At 33.8% G+C, this 24,464-nt stretch overlaps 1 protein-coding gene and 2 long non-coding RNA genes across 4 annotated transcripts; 1 reads left to right on the top strand and 2 right to left on the bottom strand.

Annotated features, from left to right (window-relative positions):
- Positions 1-3,900: 3,900 nt before the first annotated feature.
- On the bottom strand, positions 3,901-4,913 carry LOC110802291 (uncharacterized). The gene is made up of 4 exons (XR_002537113.2): positions 4,666-4,913; positions 4,510-4,569; positions 4,343-4,404; positions 3,901-3,991 (listed from the first exon to the last, which is right to left on the bottom strand). It is a non-coding gene; the product is annotated as an uncharacterized lncRNA (long non-coding RNA).
- Positions 4,914-8,580: 3,667 nt separating this feature from the next.
- LOC130470690 (uncharacterized) lies at positions 8,581-12,216 on the bottom strand. Of its 2 annotated transcripts, none has more exons than XR_008931417.1 (6): positions 11,609-12,216; positions 11,351-11,379; positions 10,614-10,735; positions 9,919-10,066; positions 9,225-9,294; positions 8,581-8,609 (listed from the first exon to the last, which is right to left on the bottom strand). It is a non-coding gene; the product is annotated as an uncharacterized lncRNA (long non-coding RNA). The 2 variants fall into 2 exon arrangements; XR_008931418.1 differs by having other exon boundaries at positions 9,919-10,063.
- Positions 12,217-17,059: 4,843 nt separating this feature from the next.
- LOC110802285 (uncharacterized) lies at positions 17,060-23,771 on the top strand. The gene is made up of 7 exons (XM_022007735.2): positions 17,060-17,856; positions 18,681-18,780; positions 20,170-20,229; positions 22,489-22,606; positions 22,970-23,052; positions 23,135-23,196; positions 23,290-23,771. The coding sequence occupies exons 1-7, from the start codon at positions 17,642-17,644 to the stop codon at positions 23,384-23,386; spliced, it is 735 nt and encodes a 244-aa protein (XP_021863427.1). The 5' UTR covers positions 17,060-17,641; the 3' UTR covers positions 23,387-23,771.
- Positions 23,772-24,464: the final 693 nt, after the last annotated feature.

Raw genomic sequence — 24,464 nt, 5'->3', positions numbered from 1 at the left:
GGGTGGTGGGGAATCATGTTAGAGGGATGTTGGGGAATCAAGTGGGTAAAGGGAATGATTAAATTGGTCTAACAAACAACAAGAAAGGGAATGAAGGTAGTTGATTACCTTTCCCTTTCCTGAAGACCCCCAACCAAACGCCCCTTTCATCTGTTTCAAAATAATTGCAACTGTTTGACTGTAAATGTATGCAACAACTTATATATTAGTAAAAACTATAAAAAAAAGGAAAAATTACTTTAAATAATCCAACCTTTCGACGATTTTCCGTTAATAATCCAACTTTTAGATTATTATTTAATAATCCAAACTTTGCACCCCATTAACTTTCAATGAACCCGAATGACCGGAAACCTGACAAAAAGGTCAACTTTTTTTTAAAAAAAATAAAATAAATTATTTTCCTCCTCCTTTTCTCTCCTCCCTCCCAGCCTTCTCTGATCTGTCCTCCTACCCCCTCTAAGCCCCGAAAAAAACAAAAAAAAACCACCACCAGTCCACCACCATCAAATTCATCTACCCTGGCACCTAATTCACCCAAAACCACAACGGAGACGGTAATTAGAAGGGCATAAAGGTCGAAGTTTTTCTATTTCGGGTCGATGGTAAACCAAGGTTTTGAGCGGCCGACTAATTCAGAGTACTCACTCAACTCAATTAAAACAGATGAAGACAATAACAGGTTGGCCGACTAATTCAACTGGGAAGATGAATAGTGAAGTCCAAAATTTGGGTTGGGAATGATCCCGTTGGTATTCGTTTTGGGGGTTTTTGTTTCCTCTCAAAATCCCCAGCACCTTCTTCAACAAAACTCATTCAATTTGCAGGCTATTCAATTCAACTTCTAATTTAACTTCCTAAACTCGTCTTCTGCATCAACGAACAACTTTAATGTTATTCAAATTGGTCAATCAGATTCTGACCCATCTGACCTAATATCATCATTTATAGAGTTAGCGCTAGAAATCAAAATATTGTCAGAGATATTCCATCCCTTATTTTTTCGTTTTTTTTTGGCAATGAACTTATGATTTTAGGATTTAATTTGCAGGAAAAATTGCGTGCGTTTTTTCTCTTTGTTGTTTTAGGGAATTGTATGTGACTTTCTGAATTAATTGAAGAAATTAGGGAAGAATGAGAAGATAATTTCTTGTAAACGTGTTTAGTTTGATCATGATTGGTCAGTTGTTGTGACCATGGGTGTGGAGAAAAGTGGACAAAATTATTCAATTACATGGGACGAAGCAGCAAATTAGGAAGATGATAATGACCTCCATTTTTTCCAGCTAGGTAGAGAAAGAGGAAAAATGGTGTTTATACTAGTGGTTAAATTTAAAGGGAAAAACACAAATATTATACTAGTGGTTAAATTTAAAGGAAAAAACACAAATATTATAATTAATGGACTATTAGCACACTGCCACGTAGTTTGGTAACCTGCTATATCAAGTTGGTAACCTGCTGGGTGCAATAAAAATGAGTGGGGTGCAAAGGTTGGATTATTAAATAATAATCTAAAAGTTGGATTAATAACGGAAAATCGTCGAAAGGTTGGATTATTTAAAGTAATTTTTCCTAAAAAAAAAGTTGATATTTGAAAAAAAAAATACATTAAGACTAATTTAACAACATATATTAGTAATATATGTGGCCAAATTGAACGTATATATAGTGCAAAAGTCAAATTGTTACAAGTATTAAAAAATGGAGGGAGTTAGTGGCGGATATTCTTTATGGCTTGGATGGGTCCGACCCCCACGAGAGGAAAAGTCAGTAGTGTATTCTTAGTTGACACACACACACACACACACAACCCCCCCCCCCCCCCCCCCCCCCCCACCTCACCGGGTTCGTTTTTTCGCATATCTGATATGTGTGGAAACACACATATCAACTAAAAGACAAATAGCTAAAAGACAAAAAAGGAAGTACCATTTATGTATAAAAAGTACCATTCTGTAAAAAAAAAGTACCATTTGTGTTTAGAAAAGTACCATTTAATTATTTTTTTGTCCTTTTTCCTATTTTGTCTTTTGTTCTGATATGTATTTCCCAATACATATCTGATATGTATTTGTACTTCCTCCCACCCCACCCCCCACCCCCCACCCCACAAGTTTGTGTATATAATTGATAAATTTCACACTACTATATTACTTATTTCTTCTTGGAGGAGTGTAATTAGTGAGTCAATCAGCTAGCTATCTAGGTAGCCGACATTAGAAGTTGAATTCATCTGTTAATATTTGCCTAATATACCTTGCAAAAAAAAACAAAAAAAAAACCTTCATGTTTTAAGAATCCATTTAAATCGACAATAACCAAAGCGCCAAAATAAGTGTGTGTGTGTCCATTAAAAGACATAAGATTTAGATGGTCCAATTCTGAGTTTCAGACCCACAATCTTCATCCTACAAAATCTCCTTAATACTGGCATTATTAAAAACTATTAATAATTTATTTATTTTCATAATAAAATTCAAAATTAAACAAGTTGGCCACCTTCGTTATAAGACTACATTAAAGAACCAAAAAAGTGTAAATAACTTGAGTTAAGTTTAAAGCAACATATCTAATCTAAGTTTTAATTTGCTTCAACATCCCATCTTTTTCTTTAAATTAACTATTATGTCAAATTAAATATCTAGTACTTACAAGTACTTCAATTCCCAGTTCCTATGATGAGTCACAGACACCTAAGGTTCTGAAATACTCCCTCCGTCCCGGAATACTTGACCTGTTTTTCTTATCGGGCCGTCCCTTAATACTTGACCTGTTTCTAAAAATGGAAATATTCTAACAATATTATATTATTTCTCACTCCACCCCTATTAACCCACATACCCCCTACTCCATACAAAAAATAATTAAAAATTCAACCCCTACTCTCCCCCAACCCCACCCCTTTACACATTTCCCACTAACTACATTAAAATAATACCCCACTATCAACTACTACCTATTAAATTAAATAAGTCAATTCAAGTCCCTTAAACTCTGTGCCGGTCAAACCGGGTCGAGTATTCCGGGACGGAGGGAGTAACTACCATAAGCTAAAGGTTTCCATCAAATAAGGGAAAAGAAATAAGAAAGGCGAAAATTTGTCTACAACGAGTGTATTGAAGTGTACACCATACTAAATCCGTTTCTTAATGAATAATGATTCATCTAAACATTTCCTATTGTAGTCTGTTTCATAACATTTGTAATAGTGTGTTTTATGCGGATTACTATTTTTTAAAATAAAAATTTACTACCTTATCCTTTTTGCTGTCTTGCTCAATATATGTCTACATCATTTACACATTTAATAAACTTTCTCACCCTATCTTTAATTTACTCACTTTCTCTTTTCCCTTATCCATATTTTCTTACACTCGTCCCTTTTTTTTACACACTAGTTGTTGGAACGTGCGCTAGCGCGCACGTTCCCCCAAAATATAAGAAACTATCTCCCGAAACGTTATGCAAATCATAAGCCTAATTACACTATTGAAATAGGTAAAAGCATGAATACAGTACTCCGTAGATGATAAGAAATGTATCTTATTAATTGATATAGGTTACATATATAGAAACCCCTACACAAGTCATAAGTGATCCCAAAGGTCAATGGCGCGCTATATATGTCCTCGGAACATAAAATTTGGTTCCATGTTCCTCTAATAAAAACCCAACACATAAATACTAAAGCCATGCAGCATAAACAATGGTTGCTTGTAAAAGGCGTACGTGGTTCCGGCACTACTTAACTTTCACAAATACATAATATTGATTTTAACATGGATTTTAATAGAGCTTGCACGCATATAAAAGGGAGGCATTTCTGAAAGTGTTTACTCTTCTGCCGCAACCTCCAAAGTCTCCTTGGCATTACCCTCTAACTCCACCTGAGCACTTTGCTTTTGGAGAGGGCTGTTGTTGGTCTCCGCCTAGAAATGCTTAGTACGAAACATCTTCACGGCAACGATTGTTTTGCAAATTTACAGAACTGAAATTAACATAATAAAATGAATTTGTTTGCAAATAGCAACGTTACAATACCTACTAAGGTGGGTTGAACCCAGCTCAAAACAAAACCAAAGTCCCTGCTTCCCTTCTTTTATTTTCATTTTCACCATTGGTTCTTCCTTGGATGGTTTTAGACAAACCCTAGAGTTAGGAATTTCTAATTAGCTCTAATCTAGAGTAGCTTACATGCATTCTGGACACTCTATCGCGACTCCAAAACACAATAATTCTAAAGTATGCAAATTTTCCATTAATTCAAAATTTATAGCCAACATGCATGTAAACAGAGTAAATATAACCAAAAACCCAACCCAAAAGATGGAGGCAATACCTTTAGTACAAATAGATAAGAATCTGAAAGTCCACTGTACTTTCCACCATGGCTATCCTCACCTAATGGGTTGAGAACAAAAAAAACAAAAAAAAATAGTGGATAATGATGCTTTAGCTAATACAAGAATATCATATAGATAAGAAAAATTGTCAATACGAACTTACAGGCTCGTACAACAAGCTGCAGAGTTGAGCTCTCCTAGTCCATTAATCTAGTACTGGATTCTTCGCAAAGTTGCATGGAGCCAAGCAGAAGTAAGGTGGGATTCGGGTATACTGACAATAAAATGAGAAAATAGGAGATGAAGGTAAAGGACTAACCTGTAGAGGTTGAGCATTTTAATACAGATTCATGAGCCTTTTGACCATGAGGGAAATAAAAGGATATTCAAAAGTTCAACATTCGCAATGATTTGATAGAGGTTAAACCAGATTTCCCAATTCAATAACAGAGCAAAACCACCTACTCTAAGAAGTGGAGGAATGTGCCAAATGTTGGGAAAACTGTGAGAGCTTTGCCTTCACATTTTCATCAAGAGGCTGCACAAAAATAATGGATGTTTAAGCTAAAAATCACCAGTGAGAAAAGTGTATATGTGCATGAAAAGAAAAGTGTATACCATCGTACTGCGGCAAGCTAAAATATCTATCGTCAAGCCCTGGCCTCGCACCCCGAACACTGTGTTGGGTTGGCTTTGTCTTCTGTTAAAAGCAAGAATAGGTTTTACATCAGTTACATATACCAGGAACATGTCTAAACCCCAGACTTAAAAATCCAGTTCATACAAACAGAAAGAAAAAAATCCAACAAACTGGTATTTGATTCAATCACCTGCTCCTTGACAACATTTAGTAGCGGTCCTTGAAATTTACAAAACATGTTGAGAAGAGACGTATCAGTATAATTTTCCAACGAAAAATATCCATGTACACGCGTGCAACAGGTCCTTGAAGACCTACCAAAGCGATAGGAAAATTGTCTAAGAACCTCAACAAACGGCATGGATTCAATGTCCACTACATCATGAAAACACAATATTCAAACCTATTATAAAAGCAACATTCTAGTTCATGACAAACCACGTATATTAGATTACGCACCTATAGTTCGGCCCAATTCGATGACACGGGCATCAGGAGGACCCTCTTGTCCATCTACTGGTGTATGCGCTACGGGTTCTATCCACGATTGAATTTCATCAGTAACATGTGGGACAACCTAACAAGTACAAAGAAAATAATTCAGACTACGAAGTTTTCAGCAGCAGCAGTTGAAAATCTTCAATTAGAAAGGAAAAAGACCTGAACAGTTTTCCCCAAATAATCTCCCCTTCTCTCCTTGTCAATAACAGACTGTCACATACATCAAAAAGGAAGGAAAATATTAATTAACATCAACTTAATATCATAGTCAAGTGGGTTACTCCATCCTTGGGAATGAAGGATTGAGGGACAAGTTAGGTAACAAATAATGCAGTGTCGGTCAATTAGCTTGCCTAATAAATTTCCCAACTTGATGTCTAAGAATCTCTCGTAGTTACCAAGATCTAAGTTCACCTACGAAACATTAAAAAAACAAAATGAACCTCGTTTGTTCAGTACTATGAAATACGAAAGTTGACATATCCTTAACAACTAAGATTAGCTATATCAGCAGATGATTAAGGTTGCAACATGTTCAGAATCAACTCATGAACATTTGATCACAAGTTCAATAAAACATCAATATCTTTCAGCTTAAACTCGAAATAATAGTAGTATAATAAAAACCTCATGAAGGGAACAACTTGCCACTCCGGCCCCACAACAATATATCCACAAGAAAAAGGAAATCATTTTGCTGTTTAAAGAAGAAAAGCAAGCTCGTTTGATTTCACACACTAAAGCTTCTACTTCGTATTTCTTTCCCCTTTATTGACCTCTAGGTAAAGAGAATATATGAGCACCCACATCTTCATTGAAAATTTCATTATGTTATCCAAGTTTTTCAAAGAAAACAACAAAACCCACAAGATAATTTCTCTCAATTATTTGTTTGTTGAATATGTTTGTTTAATTATATATTTCCCTAAATTCATAGATATGTTTGAAGAATTACGGTTAAAGAGTCACTTGAACTGATTCTCTTTAAAAACCTGGTTATTAATTAATAAAAATCATAGGTTTGAACAGTTAACATCATAGGTTATTAATTAATAAAAATCTGAAAGCCATTAGATGAAGTGAGAGCACTTACAGTACTAAGGGTAAAGAGCAATGCTCAAGAGAAGGAGATATATGAGTATATCCCCTCAATGAATTTCTTTTCTAGTATCAACCCACTAAAAATAAAAACATCAGATAAAAAAAATAACCACCACAAACAAAAACCAAAATCATAAAAAACATAAATTATACTTGAAACGAATGCGCTTGAGATCATTACCACCTTGGGGCATGGAAACAAAATTAATAAGAACACCATGCTCCACCTTAGCAACTCACTAATCCTCCTCCATAAACACCACTTATTCCGACCTCCCATTAATCACCACCGGCGTCCCCTCGCCACTCAAAAGCTCCATCCCCATCCCCTTAACCAAGACTAAGGTGTTCAAGACATCGTAAAGGAGTGTTTTCAGTTGACTGCATCACCAAGATCTCTACACCATCGTGATATAACCTATAACCTCTGAATCTACATCAATACAAGCACAATTTTACTTATAACAACAACATAGTTATGGAGACGTAGAGAAATATGTGAAGCACCAAGAAAAATCATACACTCTCAATTAAAAAGTAGCAAAATAGACGAACAAAACCCGTGGTATCAACAAAACCCAAGTAGGTCATGCACTAAGCCTCTATACCAAAAATAACAACTCACTCGTCAAAATGGTTTCTCGTTGCAATTCGGAAACCTCAACCGCAAAATTGATGAAAACAGTCACTCTCAAATTTTGAATTTATGTAGAAAATTAACAAAAGATAATAGTTTTAGGTGCATGATCTTATTTAGCATCAAATCTTGCCGTTGCGAATTATATAAAAGATTTCAAACAAATAGAAAACCCTCGTTAGAAGTCATAACTCGTAACTACAAAAACAAAATGAACTAATATTGACCTATTACTTAAAACAAATTATCAATTTAAATCTCAACATATCCCGAAGAATCAGGTTCACTTATATCACCAAAAAAGAAACAAATTTAAAAATAAAAAAACAAAAATAAAGAGATCCAGTTCATCAGAATTCGACTAAAATAAGGGAACACACAAAAATAAAATTAAGAAACCCAAACCGATGCACCGGAAAATTGAGCAGGAGCACAAAAATCATGGTAAAAATATGAACAGCCGCCAGATAAATAGGGTGATTCACCATTGTAACAAAAAGATTAGCACCAACAACAAGAAACTCAAATGTAAAGGTCAAGGTCCTTGATTTCTAACTGATAATGCACCTCCATCTGTTAAGCACATTCCAAATGCATTGCATGCCCGCAAGAAAGTACATTGACTTCGTTTGTTGTAACGAATAGATACTACATATATAGAATAGTAAGAACAATGTTAATGGCATGTAAATCTCCTAACATAGTGACAACAATGCAAATGTCTAGTAACATAATGAGGAAACAAACATAAAAGAACAAATCGGAGGAAGAATTTCACCTCACAACATCTCACCCGAAGATTGGGTATCCCAAGTTTAATAAACAATAATACAACTTGATTTTAATTCTTTTAGACATGAAGATATTAACATTCCAGTCATGGAATGACAACCAAGGTATACAACAACCAATAACCAATAAACAATAAACAATCAACCAGGGACTCAGGGATTATAAATTGATCAAGAGTCCCCACTAAAACTAAAGTGCCAAACCCTAACAAGCATACAATTCAATGATTTCCCCAGCAAAGCCAAATATTAATCCTCAATATTAAACAAATACATAATTCCTTAAGATAACAAACTTCACAAACTACATAAATCAATACGAATTATGAACAAAATTTTCAACCCAACGAATTCATTAACAATTTAAATAAAAAATAAAAAATGGAAATTAAGGATAATAGTAATGATAATAGAAGCTACATATTTCCTTAAAGATCACAAATTTCACAAACTACAGAAATCAATACAAATTATGAATATTATTTTCAACCCAGTAAAATAAAAAACAAGTAAAATCACAAATTAAAAATGGAAATTAAGGAGTAACAATAATAATCAAAGTACCTTTGCATAAATAGGATGGCCACGCCCATCTAAATCACAAGCCAAAAATGAAAATATATCAACTTTAGTAAGATGGGAAAAGAAGATTCTCAAATATTAGTGCACAGAATAGTTAAATTGATAAAACAATTCTAGTATGTAGCAGTGACAGTGGAAGTATTATCAGTCAAATTGGGTTATAGGAAGTTCCAAACTCTTCATTGAGAAAAAGGCACAAGCTCTAACACAACTCTCAAATTCCATTCGAATTCCTATGAAAATCTTGACTCAGCTTTCCTCATAACAGATACTCTGTAATAAGTAAAAGAAGATAAAACCCAAAAGATATAACATCAACAACTTCTTCCAGGCTTCCACTCAAGTAAACAGAATCGATGCTAAATGTTCAGTAAACAGAATCCCCCTACTAAAACTTCCTTTCTCCGAATGTTCTGGCATATCATATAAATAGCTAAGGAAAAATGTGAATAACTAAAACTGAGTGCCAAAATAAAGCCAACAACAAAATATGCATTCAAAAGAGTGACAGCCATCTTAAATCAATTTGAAGCTACTATAAGGTCTATAACCAGAGAATTCTGTACAAGGAACAATGAAGGTACAAAAAATTTCATTTCTACAAATAAAATTGAGAAATTGTTCACCTTTTCACACACAATCAACTACTCACTCTGAATTCAGTCCGTCTGAATTGCTTCCCGCAACTCCAAAACCCTACAGATCATGAAATGATGATGAAAATTAATCAACAAATGATCACACCTAGAATAGTGACAAATGACATTATTCTTAAGGAAAATGACAAAAAAAATTGGGGGCATATTTAATACAAAACACAACCCACCAAATTATGATTTTGTTTGTCTGTTAGTCTCTTATATCTATTTATTAAAAGGCGATGATCAAAAAGTAATTGTAATAATCTATACTCATTCACTAAGTTGATGACCTCAATAGTTTTTTTAGGGTGGTCGATCCAGACCGTAGAGACAAAAGGCAAGAAGCAGTAAGCCAGTAACAAAAAAACGATATCCGGCAAAGGAACAAGGAGTTACAACTTCAAGGAGTACAAGTCAGGGGAGAATAACAAGTAACCTCACTGTTTTACTTTTGGGGTACATTTGGTTGAAATGTATCTTTGCAAATATGTTTTCTGAAGTACAATTCCCATTAGATACAATTAGAGATAAAGGATGTAACATCTATAAGAAAAGTTTTAATTCTGTTTACACTAAAAGGAAAAAGCTAGTAAAGAACTGAAAACTTGCAAGTTGCAACAGGTAGTAGTTTATTTAGCATTAATAACATGATATTTAAGCAATAAGTCGGGCGACATACGATAGTGCTATTATCATTTTCAGATCTTGGGGGAGTTAGAAGAGGAAAGGAGTTACGGCTAAGCCTCGGGACATTGTACAATTCCATAACCTTCTCATAGTTACCCGTCCATCATTATTGGGCATGCCATTTGTTGAACATATATCTGCTAATAAAAGCATACAAACCATCAGAACCCAGATTTCATACTCCGTACTATATAGCCTTAAAAAACGTATACATAAACAAAGACATTGTAAGAATATTCACATATAACTTAGTATGACTTTCTGAAACTGCATCAATATATACCATAGATCTACACCATAAATTTCATGGTACATGTGTAATAGCTTCCAAAAGTAGGACTTAAATTCATACTGCAATACTATTTTTTTGGGAACAGTAATAACACGAGCTTGACACAAAGTTACAAAGCCTATCAATATCTATGATACCCAGACTCTTTATTTCACATTAAGAAAACGTGTCTGGTCCACTACAGTCTACAGTCTTACATGTATCCACACTTGAACACAAGGAAAAAGATTTTGCAGTGAACAGTCATATATATGGGTTTTTCCCATCCCCTGTATAAACTTTATGTGCTTTCTCGGAGGAACTTATGAAATTGATGAGGCGAAGCAAGATAAAAGAAACGGAATATTGATTGATAATTCCACACTTACAATAGTTACAAACTATATACAACTTACCATAGCCTTCTATCCACTATATATGATGCTTCTCGATGTCATATGCTTCCTTTACCATCCTTGTTTTCATACTTGCATCTCGCAAAGTTTTAAGAGAAGCATTATCCTCGTCGCTTTTCTCACTGCAAAGAATAAGAGATAGGATATATGTGAGAGCCTCTACCTCATAATCTACTTTTAAAAAAAATAAAGCTTGGTCTACACGAAGAAAGTCACATTCTCATCATTATTAATAGAATAAATTCTAGATTATATAAGCGTTCTAATGAGCTTATAATCTTGTACTGGACAAAACACCTTACATCTATTTGATCAACATGTTCAGCACTATTTTTTGAACTCGCCCGTATATAATATGCAAAGAAAAAGTTCCTCCCAATGATCAAATCTCAGTCTTCCGTCCTTAAAGTCGAATTGACAATCGACATTAACATAATGGATCAAATTATTTAAACACTTGAAAGATATGACAATTCCTACGTGCTACCAGTTCTACTAAACAATTTAACAACTGGATAATCAAATATTACTAACGAAAATCATAAGCTAATCCAAATATCCAAAACTCAAAGATTGAAGAGGAGAAAATATGCGTTCATTGTGTATAATATATATTCATTTACATAATTCAACTACACAAAATCCAGCTACACGTTATCTTATAAACCCCTATAGTTAAGAAAAAATGAGGCAAAAATTCAACCATAAATCCCAAAAGAAAAGTAATAAACTCTAACCTGACATTGCCAATTAGATTCCCCAATACCTGCACCCAAACAAAAATAAATGAAGTAGGAAAATGTTACAAGCTTAAAATCTCAGAAACCTTAAAATCACAACGCTATAAAACAAAACATTAATGAAATTGAATTAGAAAAGAGATAAAAATAAGAACCCTAAATTCAAAATCACTGGAAATAGACCAAATAAATTATCTTAATTGATGAATTAAAATGTCAAATACGTATACACTAATTAAAAATAAAAACTCAGACCTGAGATTCGAGGGTTCAAACGGTTTTCGCAGCGGAGAATTTGTTTGAGAGAGTATAATCATGAAGAACCTGGGTGCTGATTGTTGAAGAGGCGAATTAAGAATCAACCGATTCGTCACATGAGAGCGGATAGCTAGGGTTGAAAATGAAGGAGGTAGTGAGTTAAACTGACCAAAAATAGCAAAATTAATAACAAAACCATAGAAAACAATCGATTATCACATTCGAATGCATCAATGTCGGACTCCTTCTCAAAATCCTCGAACGTGGCCTTTGATCACCATAAAACAACATCCTCTTGAAGAAAAACGGGGATTGACGATCTGAAAATCCAGGATGATGGAAGGAGATAGGTGAAGGGGGCGATGGAGATTGTGGAGATTGCGGAGATAGAGCTAGGGTTTCTAGAAAATGGAAGGGGAAGAAGATCTCAGTCGAGGAAAGAGAAAGGGAAAACAAAGAGGAGCAAACCAGGCAGATGGCTGATAGAACACGTGGCACCATCCAACGTCATGGAAAAATCCAGTAATTAAGGTTGAAAGGTGGGGGCAAAATCGGCAGCACACTATTGCTGCAATAGTAACTTGAAGTTTGTATGTTTTAAAGTGTTAGGATTCAGTTCTATCGCCCTTTGTCTCAAATCACATACTCTAAAGTCAATGCTAAAAGGGAGAGTACATATTTTATCATATGTAGTGCGTTACAGGCTTAACTGAACTCATTTGACTATCGTATACAATACATCCGTTATATACATGACTTATTAACGAAGTGAGAAACAGCAAGAGGTTACCTTGTGGCACAAGATCCAGCAGTAGCAGTAGTTTGCTTAGCATGCACAATCCCTGTTAATTTGGATTGCTAGTTGTCATGTAAAATTAGTTTGACAAAATTTCCATAACTTGAATATTACTTTATGATAATTATTCACCAAAGCAAGAAATGTAGCCAAAAGTCTTTTCTTAAATGTCAACGCAAATATTTCACCTGATTTTTATTTGGTCTTTGTAAAAACTAGACCAGGAAATAATATACGGAGTAGTGTACTCGTTTTTGTAATTCTTTTTTTTCTTTTTTTTTACAGCTAAATCGTTTTTGTAATTGATTCTTAGTTTTTGTTGGAAATGATACATCAAGATTGAGAAGTTTTGGGTTGGGCCCGATCTGGCTAGCTGGTCCCGTAACCCGTTAGCATTTGAAGTCACTTTTTTTCTTGAAACTAGTTGTTGGATCGTGCGCGCTACGATCCCCAAGGTATAAAAAAATTACGTAAAAAACGAGCATTTATAAATTTATGGTAAATGCTAGAAAAACAATGCTAAAGTTCTATTTGCACGTAATTGATAATACGAAATTGATTACATGTGAAGTCTTGCTATAATCGATACTTTTTCTACACAACTATTATGCCTTGTACTATTTACATTATATTGTTTACAACCACATAGCGTTGATATCCAATAAAATCTTACTTTAATTCTTAAACAAAAAAATCTAACTATAAATACATATGTTGCTGTATTGGTAGGAGTAGGACATTGAAGCAATGAGAAAGACTCAAAATGAAAGGGCGAGGAAATGGTGTGGCAGCAGATGGAAAGGAACGTAGCACATAAGATTGTGATGAAAGGGGAGGGATAAGACCATAATCTCACTATTACCAAGAAAAAGACAAAAATAAACAATGAAGGAAATGGGGGGTATATTCGTAAATCCACTGTTACATGAATAGTAAGCAATATTCAAACCTTTATATGTGTTAGGATATATAAAACCTCATGATTGAGAAGTTGTGTTAATCCTTGTAGGCCTTCGTCACTCTAAGCCCGTACAGGTGGATATTCTTCAACATTGGTATGTAGGTTCTCCCTTTTTGGAACAAATAATGGGCTAAGAATGTTGGCTCTGATATCATGAAAATTCACCGGACCATATACAAGGCTATACAAAGAGAACAAATTGGCTACACATAAGCCTGAGACGTTCCATGATCCTAATATAACTCATCAATCTAATACTAGTACTCCCCTCGTCCTGAAACACTCGAACCGGTTTGACTAGAATGCTATGTAATTCACTTATTATTTAATTAGATGGTAGTTGATGGTGGGATATTTTTTTTAACATGATAATGGGAAATGTGTCAACTTTTTAAAGAGGTAGTGACCGAAAATGACTCACTTTATAATGTTTAATTTTCTAGTTCCTTGTATTCTTCTACGCTTCACATATTGTATCAAGTTTGGGGTAGGAACTTGAGTGAGTTCCTGTTGTATTTGGAAAGACTTAGAGATAAGTCCTGGGAGAGTTTTAGGCACAACTGAGCGTGAAACGTATATTCATTTTCTGGGAACCGAAGTTCATGGGGAACGTAACTTAGGTAGATCTAGTAAGTTGTAACAGGGTCGTTAGATTGATGAATGAAGATCATCGTTAAAATCTCACGCGGTCGTGGTTTTTATCTTCTTGATAATTTTCAAGAAGATTTTCACGCTAAATTCTCTCTTGCATTATTTTTCATACTTGCTTTTAGTTTCTTTTATAACTCTGCAAAAAGTTAGAAGCAAGTTCCAAACTACAATTCATCACCCTCTTGTAGTATGCGTTCCATTCGAAGAACAACGTCTATATATCAAAAGACACATCATAAATGACACATGTCATCTCCTTTTGTGTTTTTTTTTTATAAAATAAAAATTAATTTTATTCAAGAACTTTTGAAAACTCAATTCTAGGGGAAAAAAATTCCTTTTCTTCTACTCTTCTATTTATGGAAAGAATCTTAAATAATAGAAAATATTTATGAAAAAGATCCTAAAACTTACCTTCTTAATGACTTTTACAAATTGCATGTTACAATAGTAAAAATAATTTATATGTATGTAGTATTATTATTGTACGTTCATATCGCTACAATCTTTTTACAAAATTTATGTAAAATAATACCATCATGATATGTGTCACTTCTTTGAGGGAATTTTCTCGCATATTCTTTTACTACCAATTAGATAAATGCGTAGTATTAATAATCAATTAATAATTACTCCGTAATTTCACATTAGTGGAGTAGGAAAAAAACCTCGTGGATAAGTCGATGAGATATCTAATAAATCGTAAACGAATTCCCAAATAAATATTTGATTTTGAAGAATATCTACGAGTTTAAAAAGGTAGGTTGAATATTTGATATAGGAAATAATAAAATCTTCGTCAATTTCAACTCCTACCCATTTCATCTTTTTTTTTCCCCTAATTTTCATGTTGATTTATTTTCCCAACTTCCCAACTTCCCAATAATAGTAGTTGGGTCATAAAGGTTGGATTATTTAAAAATATCGCATAGGTAGGCTTAATTAAAGAAAATCGGGCAAAGATTGGATTAATAATTACAAAATTTCCTTTGTTTTATTGGCTGTCAAAAAAATTAAAAATTTATTTGTACAGTTGAAGCTAGCTTGGTGCAAAGAGCTGCATAGTTGAAGTTTGACGACAGTAAGGCCCTGTTCTGTTCACCTTATTTCCACTTATTTCGGGAAAAATAAGTTCAGATAAGTTCAGTTAAGTTCAGATAAGTTCAGTTCAGGAAAAATAAGGGTTGACCAAGTACAATTTATAACTAAAATAAGTTTTGATAAGTTCTAATAAGTTCAGATAAGTTCAGATAAGATAAGTTCAGGAAAAATAAGTGAAAATCAGGTGAAAATAACGCAGCGTCGCAGCCTAAATCAAAATGATTTTTTATTTTTACTCCGTAGAATTAGGAAAAAGATATAAAATTGGTAAGAGTGGAAATTAAGGAATATTTTATTATTTCACATATCAAATATTCAACCTACCTTTTTGAACCAGTAAACATCCCTCAAAATCAAATATTTATTTGGGAATTTGTTTTCTTTGTGCCCATGGGTACATATTAGAAAAACTGTAGTTTTTATTATAAAAAAATCCTGCTCCATACTATTACCAAAAAAACTCCAAATAAAATTTTAAACTGAATAAGTAGTTTCTTTGAAAATTTTGAATAGATGTAAATAGATATTTATTGTTTTGTTTATATGCCTAATATATTAGAAGACTTATAAACTTGTTTAGAAAAACTATAGTTTCATTAACAATTCCTCCCTCCTAATAAACATGTTTAGAAAAACTAGTTTCATTAACAATTCTCCCCTCTCCTTATTATTGCAATAAATTTTACTATTAACATCTTTAACATAAAATATAGGTCCTAACATAGATTTGAAGTTCTATTGATGGATTTAGGCCAAACTAACGACATATTGTACTCCTTATGAAGTAATAACAATAAGTAATGACAAATAAATTTCTACCAAAAACAAAACTCATCTTATCTTGTGGTAATTTTGACCCATGTTTTCTACTACTAAAGAACTGTATGGTCATACCTCAAACTCAAAAATTTATAACAAGGGTCTTTAAAAACTATAAATTGAACAATTTGAACTAATTATGTTTTACACAAATTTAAAATTTTACTATATCATTATTTTAAATTAGTATCTCATATTTTCTCAACCACTTCTAACAAATACAAATAAATTTTATTTTATCAAAAATATTTCTCAATTATAAATTATGATTATGAGTAATTAATAATGTTCCGTAAACATAGTAATATTCGAGCATTGCACGAGTTCTAAGCTAATCTAGCTAAGAAGAGGAGTGCCAAAATCAATTTTTTATCCGGGAACTTTTGTGTAAGACCGCCTTACCGAAAAGACCACTCTGATTGCTTAACTAATCACTGGAACTAATTAGTTCACTTGTTTAACTAATTAGTTAATCACTGGAACTAATTAGTTCCATTGTTTAACTAATTAGTTAATTACTGAAACTAATTAGTTCTATTGTTTAACTAATTAGTCCAAGACTTCAAGTGCTTAACTAATTAGTTCCGATGCTTAACTAGTTAGTTTCAATGCTTAACTAATTGATATTATTGTTTAACTAATTGATATTATTGTTTAACTAATTGGTTTCATTGTTCAATTTATATGACACCAATGTGATATTTTGTGTAAGACCGTCTTATATAAAAGTTGTACTTCCTCCGTCTTTTAATACTTGCAACGTTTGTTAGTTTCACGCATGTCAATGCACAACTTTGATCATTTATGTCTTAAATTCTCTTTATGCAAAAATTATAAAAAGTTGATATTTTGAAAATACACATTGCGACGAATCTAACAAGATCCCACATGACTATGTTTTATCTTATATAAAAAACACTACGAATAATCAAACTAGATTATATGAATAGTGGTAAAAGTTCAAACGTTGCGAGTATTAAAAAACGGAGGAAGTAATTTTTATATACCACAACTAATTTCTGAATTCTCACTACAACTACAAGGGCATTTCAACAACCGTGTCTAAAGAGGAGTTTCATAATCAATTTTCAATCTATTACTCGTTATCCGAGTTCAAATCCGATTTAAGCGTAGAGTTTAGACGCACCAACAATTGCAAAAACTTAGCTTTCCATCTCTCCGCCAACCAGCCAGCCAGCAATTCCAGGTTTACCAAAACACAAATCAATCATTTAATCTCGTAAAAAAACAAAGAATCTTTTAATTAATCTGAATTTGATTCCAACCAAATCACTTCTACATCTGTTCTTATTAGAACTCCCCTCTTTTCTCTATCTTTTAATTAATTAAACAACAAAAAAATCAAATTACAAATTATAATTATTATGATTAACCACAAAAACAAATCCCAAATTACATGAAATTCTTTCTCTTCCTCCTCCTTCCGTACAATCCCTTGCTTATTTCTCTCTTTCCCTCTTTCTCTCTCTAAAAAAACACCTTTCAAATTCCCCTACTTTCCTCCCTTTTTCACTCAAATTCTCCAATTTTCAGCAAAATTGCAAAACCCCATTTCAGGGAATCAACAAATTCGACATTTTTCTCATCCGGGTGTTCGATTTTATGGCGGGAAATCGAGCTGGGGGTCGAATTCAGAGGTATTTGTGAAGTGGGTAATTGTTAAAGAAGCTTGAATTTTTGAATGGCAGCAAGTGCAAACCCATCTGGGAATCAACACCACCAAGAACAATCCTCTTTCAATGGCGGTGGTGGTGGGCCCGCTGCCTCTACTAGTAATGGTAATTCGGGTCAGGTTCATGATAATTCGGGTACAGGTTCGGCTATGAAGCATAATCCTGGAATTTCTACTGATTGGACTGCTGAGGAGCAAGCAATCTTGGATAATGGGCTTACCCAGTTAGTAAATTCTTTCAATTTTAATTGAATTAATTCTGAATTTGATTTTCTTATTTGGTTGAATTTCGCTTTATTTTTCTGTTCTAAGTGTGAGAATCTTTGAAAGGCTATTTTCTTGCATTTTGATGCTTAGAATTGAGTGTGTTTTTAGTAAAGATTCTGAATTGAGTTGTGGAATTTTGGGTGCCACTTGGATTCTGTTTAAGTCTTGAATTCTTGGTGGGGTTTTGAAATTGAAGAATTTTATTATATTTTGATGTAGATTCGGATTTGGGTTGATTTTCTTTGGGGGTGCACTAATGAACAAATATTTTCTAATGTGGTGCCAATTATGAGCATACTGTTTGGAAGGTAGTAAAGAATTAGTTCAATAGTTTGTTTTTTAGATATTTGAGTTGGGTTTTGGTCTACAGTTGCTAGTTTCAATAGTAGATTTTCAGAAGCGAAATTGTAATAAGTGTTTAGTTGGCTAAGCAGTGCTCTGGAAATGCACTTTGTTAGGATTCGAATTTGCCTTGCCAATATGTTGCTGGATTTGTAAGTTTAGTGTGTTAGACTTGCATTAGACAGTGCATAGAGTGGCAACTAACAAGTTCATTGGAGCTAGGATTGTTGGTTGGTTAGTTGTTAACTTTTCGACCATGTTCTTGGGAGTGCTGGAATCTGAATTAGTCTATCTTCTTAAGTTTATGGTGTGGAGGTGGAGAGGCAGCAAATCTATTTGTGTGTTTAGATTTACTGTTTGGTGTTCAAATTCACATTCTGCAAAAACTTGCTTCTCTATGTCATATTAAAGTATATCCTTCTTTGCTTGATGCACACAGATATGCTTCAGTATCAAGCATTATTCGCTATGCCAAGATTGCTATGGAGCTGCCAAATAAGACGGTGCGTGATGTGGCACTACGCGCTAGATGGCTAAATGTAAGACCTTGGCATTTGTTTTAAAGCAAGATGGTAGATCTTGTGCTTTCTCTCTCTCTCTCTCTCTCTATATATATATATATATATATATATATATATATCTGAAGCTTTTAAATAGCTGGTACTTTCTTTCTGCTCTTGATGTCGGAACGAGCTTTCAGTAGTTTAGCATGAGGTTGATGACCTGTTTCTCAACATTCTCTGGATCAATTTCAATGCGAAGTTAGGAGTGGGGATAAGAATACATACTTAACGAGGCATCATTACTTGTCAGATAACACCCTTATCCATATCCAGTCTTTCTTTCACTGTTTAATCATGGTTAACATAACACCTTATCCTTTCGCAAAATTACCTACGGGAAGGGGGGGGGGGGTCGGGGAGTGATTTTGTGTTGTTCAAACCCAGATCTGCATATTCTTAAATTACGAGGAATATCGCTTGTAATCAGGTGATAACTGTAGGAGAGAGTGAAACAATTATCTTTTGAAATCGTCTTTTAAGATCTGTATTTGAATATAGTGGGTGATGAGTCATGATCGATCGGCCACCTTTTTCTTACTATGTCTGGGAAGAGATCATGATATATCTTGCTGGGTTACGTTATTCAAACAGAGGTTATCATTTTAAATCCAGTGAATCAAACAACTTTAATCCCTTTCTGTCAACTGCAAAGATTTTTGACCATGAGTGGGTCAACTAAATGCGTTTTGGCGCTTATTTAGTGAGACGATTAAATGCTAAATGAGAAAGCTGTAATATTCTACGGATCTCGTAGTGAAATCTTCATGTAGTCAGTCTTTCAAACCTAAGGGAATGCTAACCTAATATAAACAGTATTACACAATTCACAGACATCAATCCCTCCCTCTATGCGTATGTGATGGAATTTGTGAACACATATATCCTAAACCAAGTGGATGAGGCTAATACATTTTCTTATTTCTCATATTTATTATTTCCGTGACTTTATGCCTTGTAGACAATGCTTTGATATACCCGTCAAAAAAAATGACAATGCTTTGATATGGTTTGAACTTCTATGTGTTGACTTTTCATTGTGGATTTGTCCTATAGTCCTAAGTGATAAAATAAATTTCTTTTTAGTATGTGTAAGATAATCTCACAAATGTTATTGGAGAAAGCAATAGATTGATTATTAGATTAATGCCACTGAAGTGCAGAATCAAAATTCACCTCAAGAAGGAGATCCCAATCATCCCATGTAGGGATGAGATTTCCGGGTGGTGGTGGTTGATGGGGGTGGGGGGGGGGGGGGGGATGTGGGTTAAGTAATCAGGATCATGCACTTGCTGCATCTGTAGAAACCTTGATCAATGCTGCATTGATTTTTCTTGCTGACTTGATCTTTTCAAAATTGATTTCCAGAAAAAGGAGATGAGCAAGAGAAGAAAAGAGGATCATTCGAGGAAAAGCAAAGATAAAAGGGTATGTTGACTATTCTGACAGTTTTTTCTGTTTTCCGACAATTGATTATACTCCCCATTGGTATTGCTGCATGCTCATACATTGTTAATTCACGTTATATTTTCTATCTCCCGCAATCATCTGATCATCTCTTTCAAAATCCAGAAGCATGGATGAATTACTCCATCAATACATGCAGACATGCAAAACCCTATTCACTTGGGCAAAGCCCTGTTATCTCTAAATTTATCTTCTTGCTATTAGATATTGCTTTCTTTTACTCTTCAATTGTTTCTTCGTCTCAACTGTTACTTTTCTTTTTAATTTTTTGGTGTTATAACTTATAACCCCTTTTATGTTAAGCTGTGCACAAGGCTCCATCATGTGCTGTGAACATGGCACCAGATGTTTAATCTGTGTTATAATCCAAATATTTCTAATGAATTATCACCATCATGGAAACTTTTAAAATGCACTTCTCTCATACAGGAACATAAATGTTTCTAAAAATTTATATTTCAAAAGTCTTTGAGAATGCTGGTTGGACACCATATCATTGCAGTTGCTTTGCACGGCGATTGGTGAAGGTGAGGCTGTGTAAACCTAACCTACCACGGCTTTGCCTTAGGCAGTTAGTTGGGAGTTGAACTAGTCTGATGTTGTGATTTATTCTGAACATACCACGTAGAAGTTCTGGAGATTCCTATACAACAACAACAACAATAACAACAACAAAGCCTTAGTCCCAAAATGAGTTGGGGTCGGCTAACATAAGCCGTCATAAGGAACTGTCAGTGAAACGTGAAGCAAGAAAAGTAAAAGGTTATGTTATAGAGAGTAAGCACGCAAAATTGAGAAACTGAAGGTGAGGGAAATGACTAATGGGGCACAAAAAATAGGGAACAAAAAAACAGGTCGGTTTAAAGAAGAGGCATAAAGTTGTTAAAATAAAAAAGACGAGAAGTTTGCAAAGGAAAATAGAAAAAACAAAAAATGAAAGAAAAAAAAGAATGAGAAAAAAAGAACAAAAAAAAAAAGAACATTGTTTTCTTGTTGACAGTAATGATTCTGGAGCTTCCTATGTCATGAAATATTGTTTCAGTTGACAGTAATGATTTATATATCCGTTTGCAGACCTTCTTTCCTATTGTGGAACATGTTTCTTCTGTATAGAAAACCTACAATCTTGGTTATAGAAAGCTTCTATTCCATTATCTGGCATAGTGAATTATATTGATATAATGATATGTGATGTTTCTATCTCTAGGAATCTTCTTTTATGATGATGATGATTTTATTTTCATGTTTTAAGACAATATGTTATTGATCGTCTTGTTTAACAATGAATCTGATAGGCAGGGTATAACTCTGCCTTTTTGTTCGTTCTCTTTGTTAAATATCTGCCCAATCCTTTTCTGATTATGGTGAAGTTAGGAGGCTTTGTTTGAAAGAATATGGTGGTAGTTGTAATTGGGTTTTCTTTCTTGTGCCTAACTTTTACGCTCTTATTGCATTTCCTGAGCTATGGAGTGCTATAAACCTCTATCTTGATCTTATTTTTTAGTTGTCAGAACTCAGAAGTTAATGGTGTAATATCTGTCTTCCTTGGTTTGAAACTCCTTGTATCTTGTTTCATGGTTGCAACTTGCAGTTACAAAAAAAAAAAAATGCTTGCAACTTGCACCTTCTTGGCATGGCTTATTCGATACGTGGATTATTTGTTTTCATATAAGCTGTTCGTTTGAACTGCAATCTACTAAACACTTTTTTGTATTTCTATATGCTTTGTTTGTATGTTTCTGCTTCTTGATGCTTATGTTTTTTACGCTGCTTTTTCCTTTCTTTGTGTTTCATTTTGCACTGAACTATGTTTTGCACTTTTCTCTGGTTTGGTTGTGTAGTTCAGCTTACCCTATTCTGAGTTACACGCTCAACAACTATGCGAGTTGGTAATTTTAGAAGCAAATACGCAGGATGTCTGTTGACAAAAAAAAACTCATTTTTTTGACCCATTGACCTTAGAAGCATGTATGAAGAAGTATTTATATTGCATAAATGGTTCCCATTTTGGATTTTATCATGTAGGGAATAATCCCATAAATGTTAACAGTTCTCTCTATATCCCTTTGTTTTACATGGAAGTTCTGCTGCGTTTAGCTGTTATGCTCTTGCATGATTGCGTTCCCACCAATTTATGCAGCGAAAGATGAAATTATTCCTGTTGTGTCTCTATAGTCTAAACATCACTCACATGGTGACTATCTCTCATTCTCTATCCAGGAAAAAGTCACAGAATCAACATCGAAGTCATCTCAATTGCATGCATCAAGGCCTGGTGGTCATCCTTATCCTGTGCCAGCAGTTTCCTTAGATGATGAAGATGGCATTTCTTACAAAGGTAAGTTATTTATATTGGCCTTGCATCCTCATGCTTACTGATAAACTTTGGAAAACAATAGGTTACTCATCTCCTGTCTCTTTAACTAGAATTTACGCGATACCTGCAAACTATTAATTATATATCATCTTTATAATATACAACAAGTACCTTGTTAAGATTTTTATGTGAAGTTGATTTTATTTTTATTTTTTATTGGGGGCTGACGTAGGGGCTTTCTGTGGAAATTGTTTCGTTGTATTAGTCAAAGTATTAGGGTGTAATTTTTAGAGATTAACTTGGTAAAGGTCAAATTCCATGATTATGATTATGGCATGATATTGGACTATCTGAAATAAATTCATTATTCAACCTCATTTGCAGCAATTGGTGGCCATACTGGAGAGCTACTTGAGCAAAATAAACAGTTCTTCCACCAAATTAGTGTCAACTTTACGACATTTCAGGTAAATATTTAGCAATCACTCAGTAGTGATTGTAGTGATTGTAGTGATTGACTTAATTTGTTTTTTGGCCTTGCGGTCTCAGACGCAGGAGAATATCGCCCTCTTTTACCGAGCACGCAATAATATCCAAACAATCCTGGAAAAGTAAGGCTTCAAACTCTGCTATTTTTCTTTCCTTGCTTTTTTCCCTTCACTCAGGAAGCTTTAACAAGTTATTTGTATATTTATTGAATTCAGTTGCAAAGTGAACGACACTCCAGAAATAATGAAACAAATGCCTCAGTTGCCGGTAAAGTTGAATGAAGAGCTAATAAAGACCATCCTCCCCCCTTAGAAGAATCACCCAGAAGCCATGTTTGTTTGGAGGTGTTCTATAATTCTATAATCATCTCTTGCTAAAAGTAGCCAGTTAAACCAGTTAGCAAAACTACCATCATCTTCAACTAGATGGTTCTCTTCTGTTTATTACAATTTACAAATGTGAAATTTTATAAGAAAACTTAGTTTTATTTTACTTTACTTTGCTATTTTCTTTTTCTTTTTCTTTTTCATTTTACATAGTTTGTGTAGTAATTAATATTGGATATTCTTGGAAGTTAGAAACTAGAAAAATAATAAATAATGTAGGTCAATATTTGTTTAGCCTATTTTGTAATGTTAATTTTTTGGGTAAAATATCTACTTCATCTTGTAATGTCCATAAGTGCTTTAGTTTTCAATGTCTCTGCTTTGTAAAGTAATTTAGAATTTGCTGATCCTTTCTTCCAAAGTTTGTATAGTAAATCTTTGCATAATGTGTTCATCTAAGGATAAGGAAACGCAGAGTACTACGTAATTTTTATTTATTTTTATTGGGATAATAATATGAAAGGTCAACACATAAATATCTTTTTTGGAAAAGAAAAAACTCCAACTTTGTGGGAGAATTATAATCCTATGAGTTTTCTTTTTCAAATGGCCCAATTGGGGCACGGGACAGTTGAGACCACCAATTTGGTAGGAACCGTGGCTTCAACTTGAGTTTTCAAGTCGTTCTTTAAACAATTGCAAAAAATAATTCAAACCAACTACTGTATACTTTTCAAAATCTTTTTTTTTTTCTTTTTTTAATACTTTTGTGGAGGATAAGAAAAATAAAGGCAAATTTGCCAAAATGACCTTTTATAACTCAAATTTTGTGAGAAAGGACCTTATATATTTTTTTTTGTGAAATCACACATTAATGTAATTTTTTTTTTTGCGATAAAGGACCTAAGGAAAGTTTCGGGCATCGATTGAGCCATTCCGGCCATTGACTTGTACGTGAGCAGCACGTGTGGCTTAAGTTGGCTAAAGACACTCATTTTTCCGAGTCTTGAATTTTCAAACTTGAATTTATTTCGACTTTTTTGGAGGAAAATTGAGTGTGATTA

This window comes from Spinacia oleracea, chromosome 3 (assembly GCF_020520425.1).
Source record: "Spinacia oleracea cultivar Varoflay chromosome 3, BTI_SOV_V1, whole genome shotgun sequence".
In the NCBI taxonomy this organism is placed as follows: Eukaryota; Viridiplantae; Streptophyta; class Magnoliopsida; order Caryophyllales; family Amaranthaceae; genus Spinacia; species Spinacia oleracea.
Note: the sequence above shows the minus strand (reverse complement) of the source record. Positions and strands in the feature narration are given on the sequence as shown.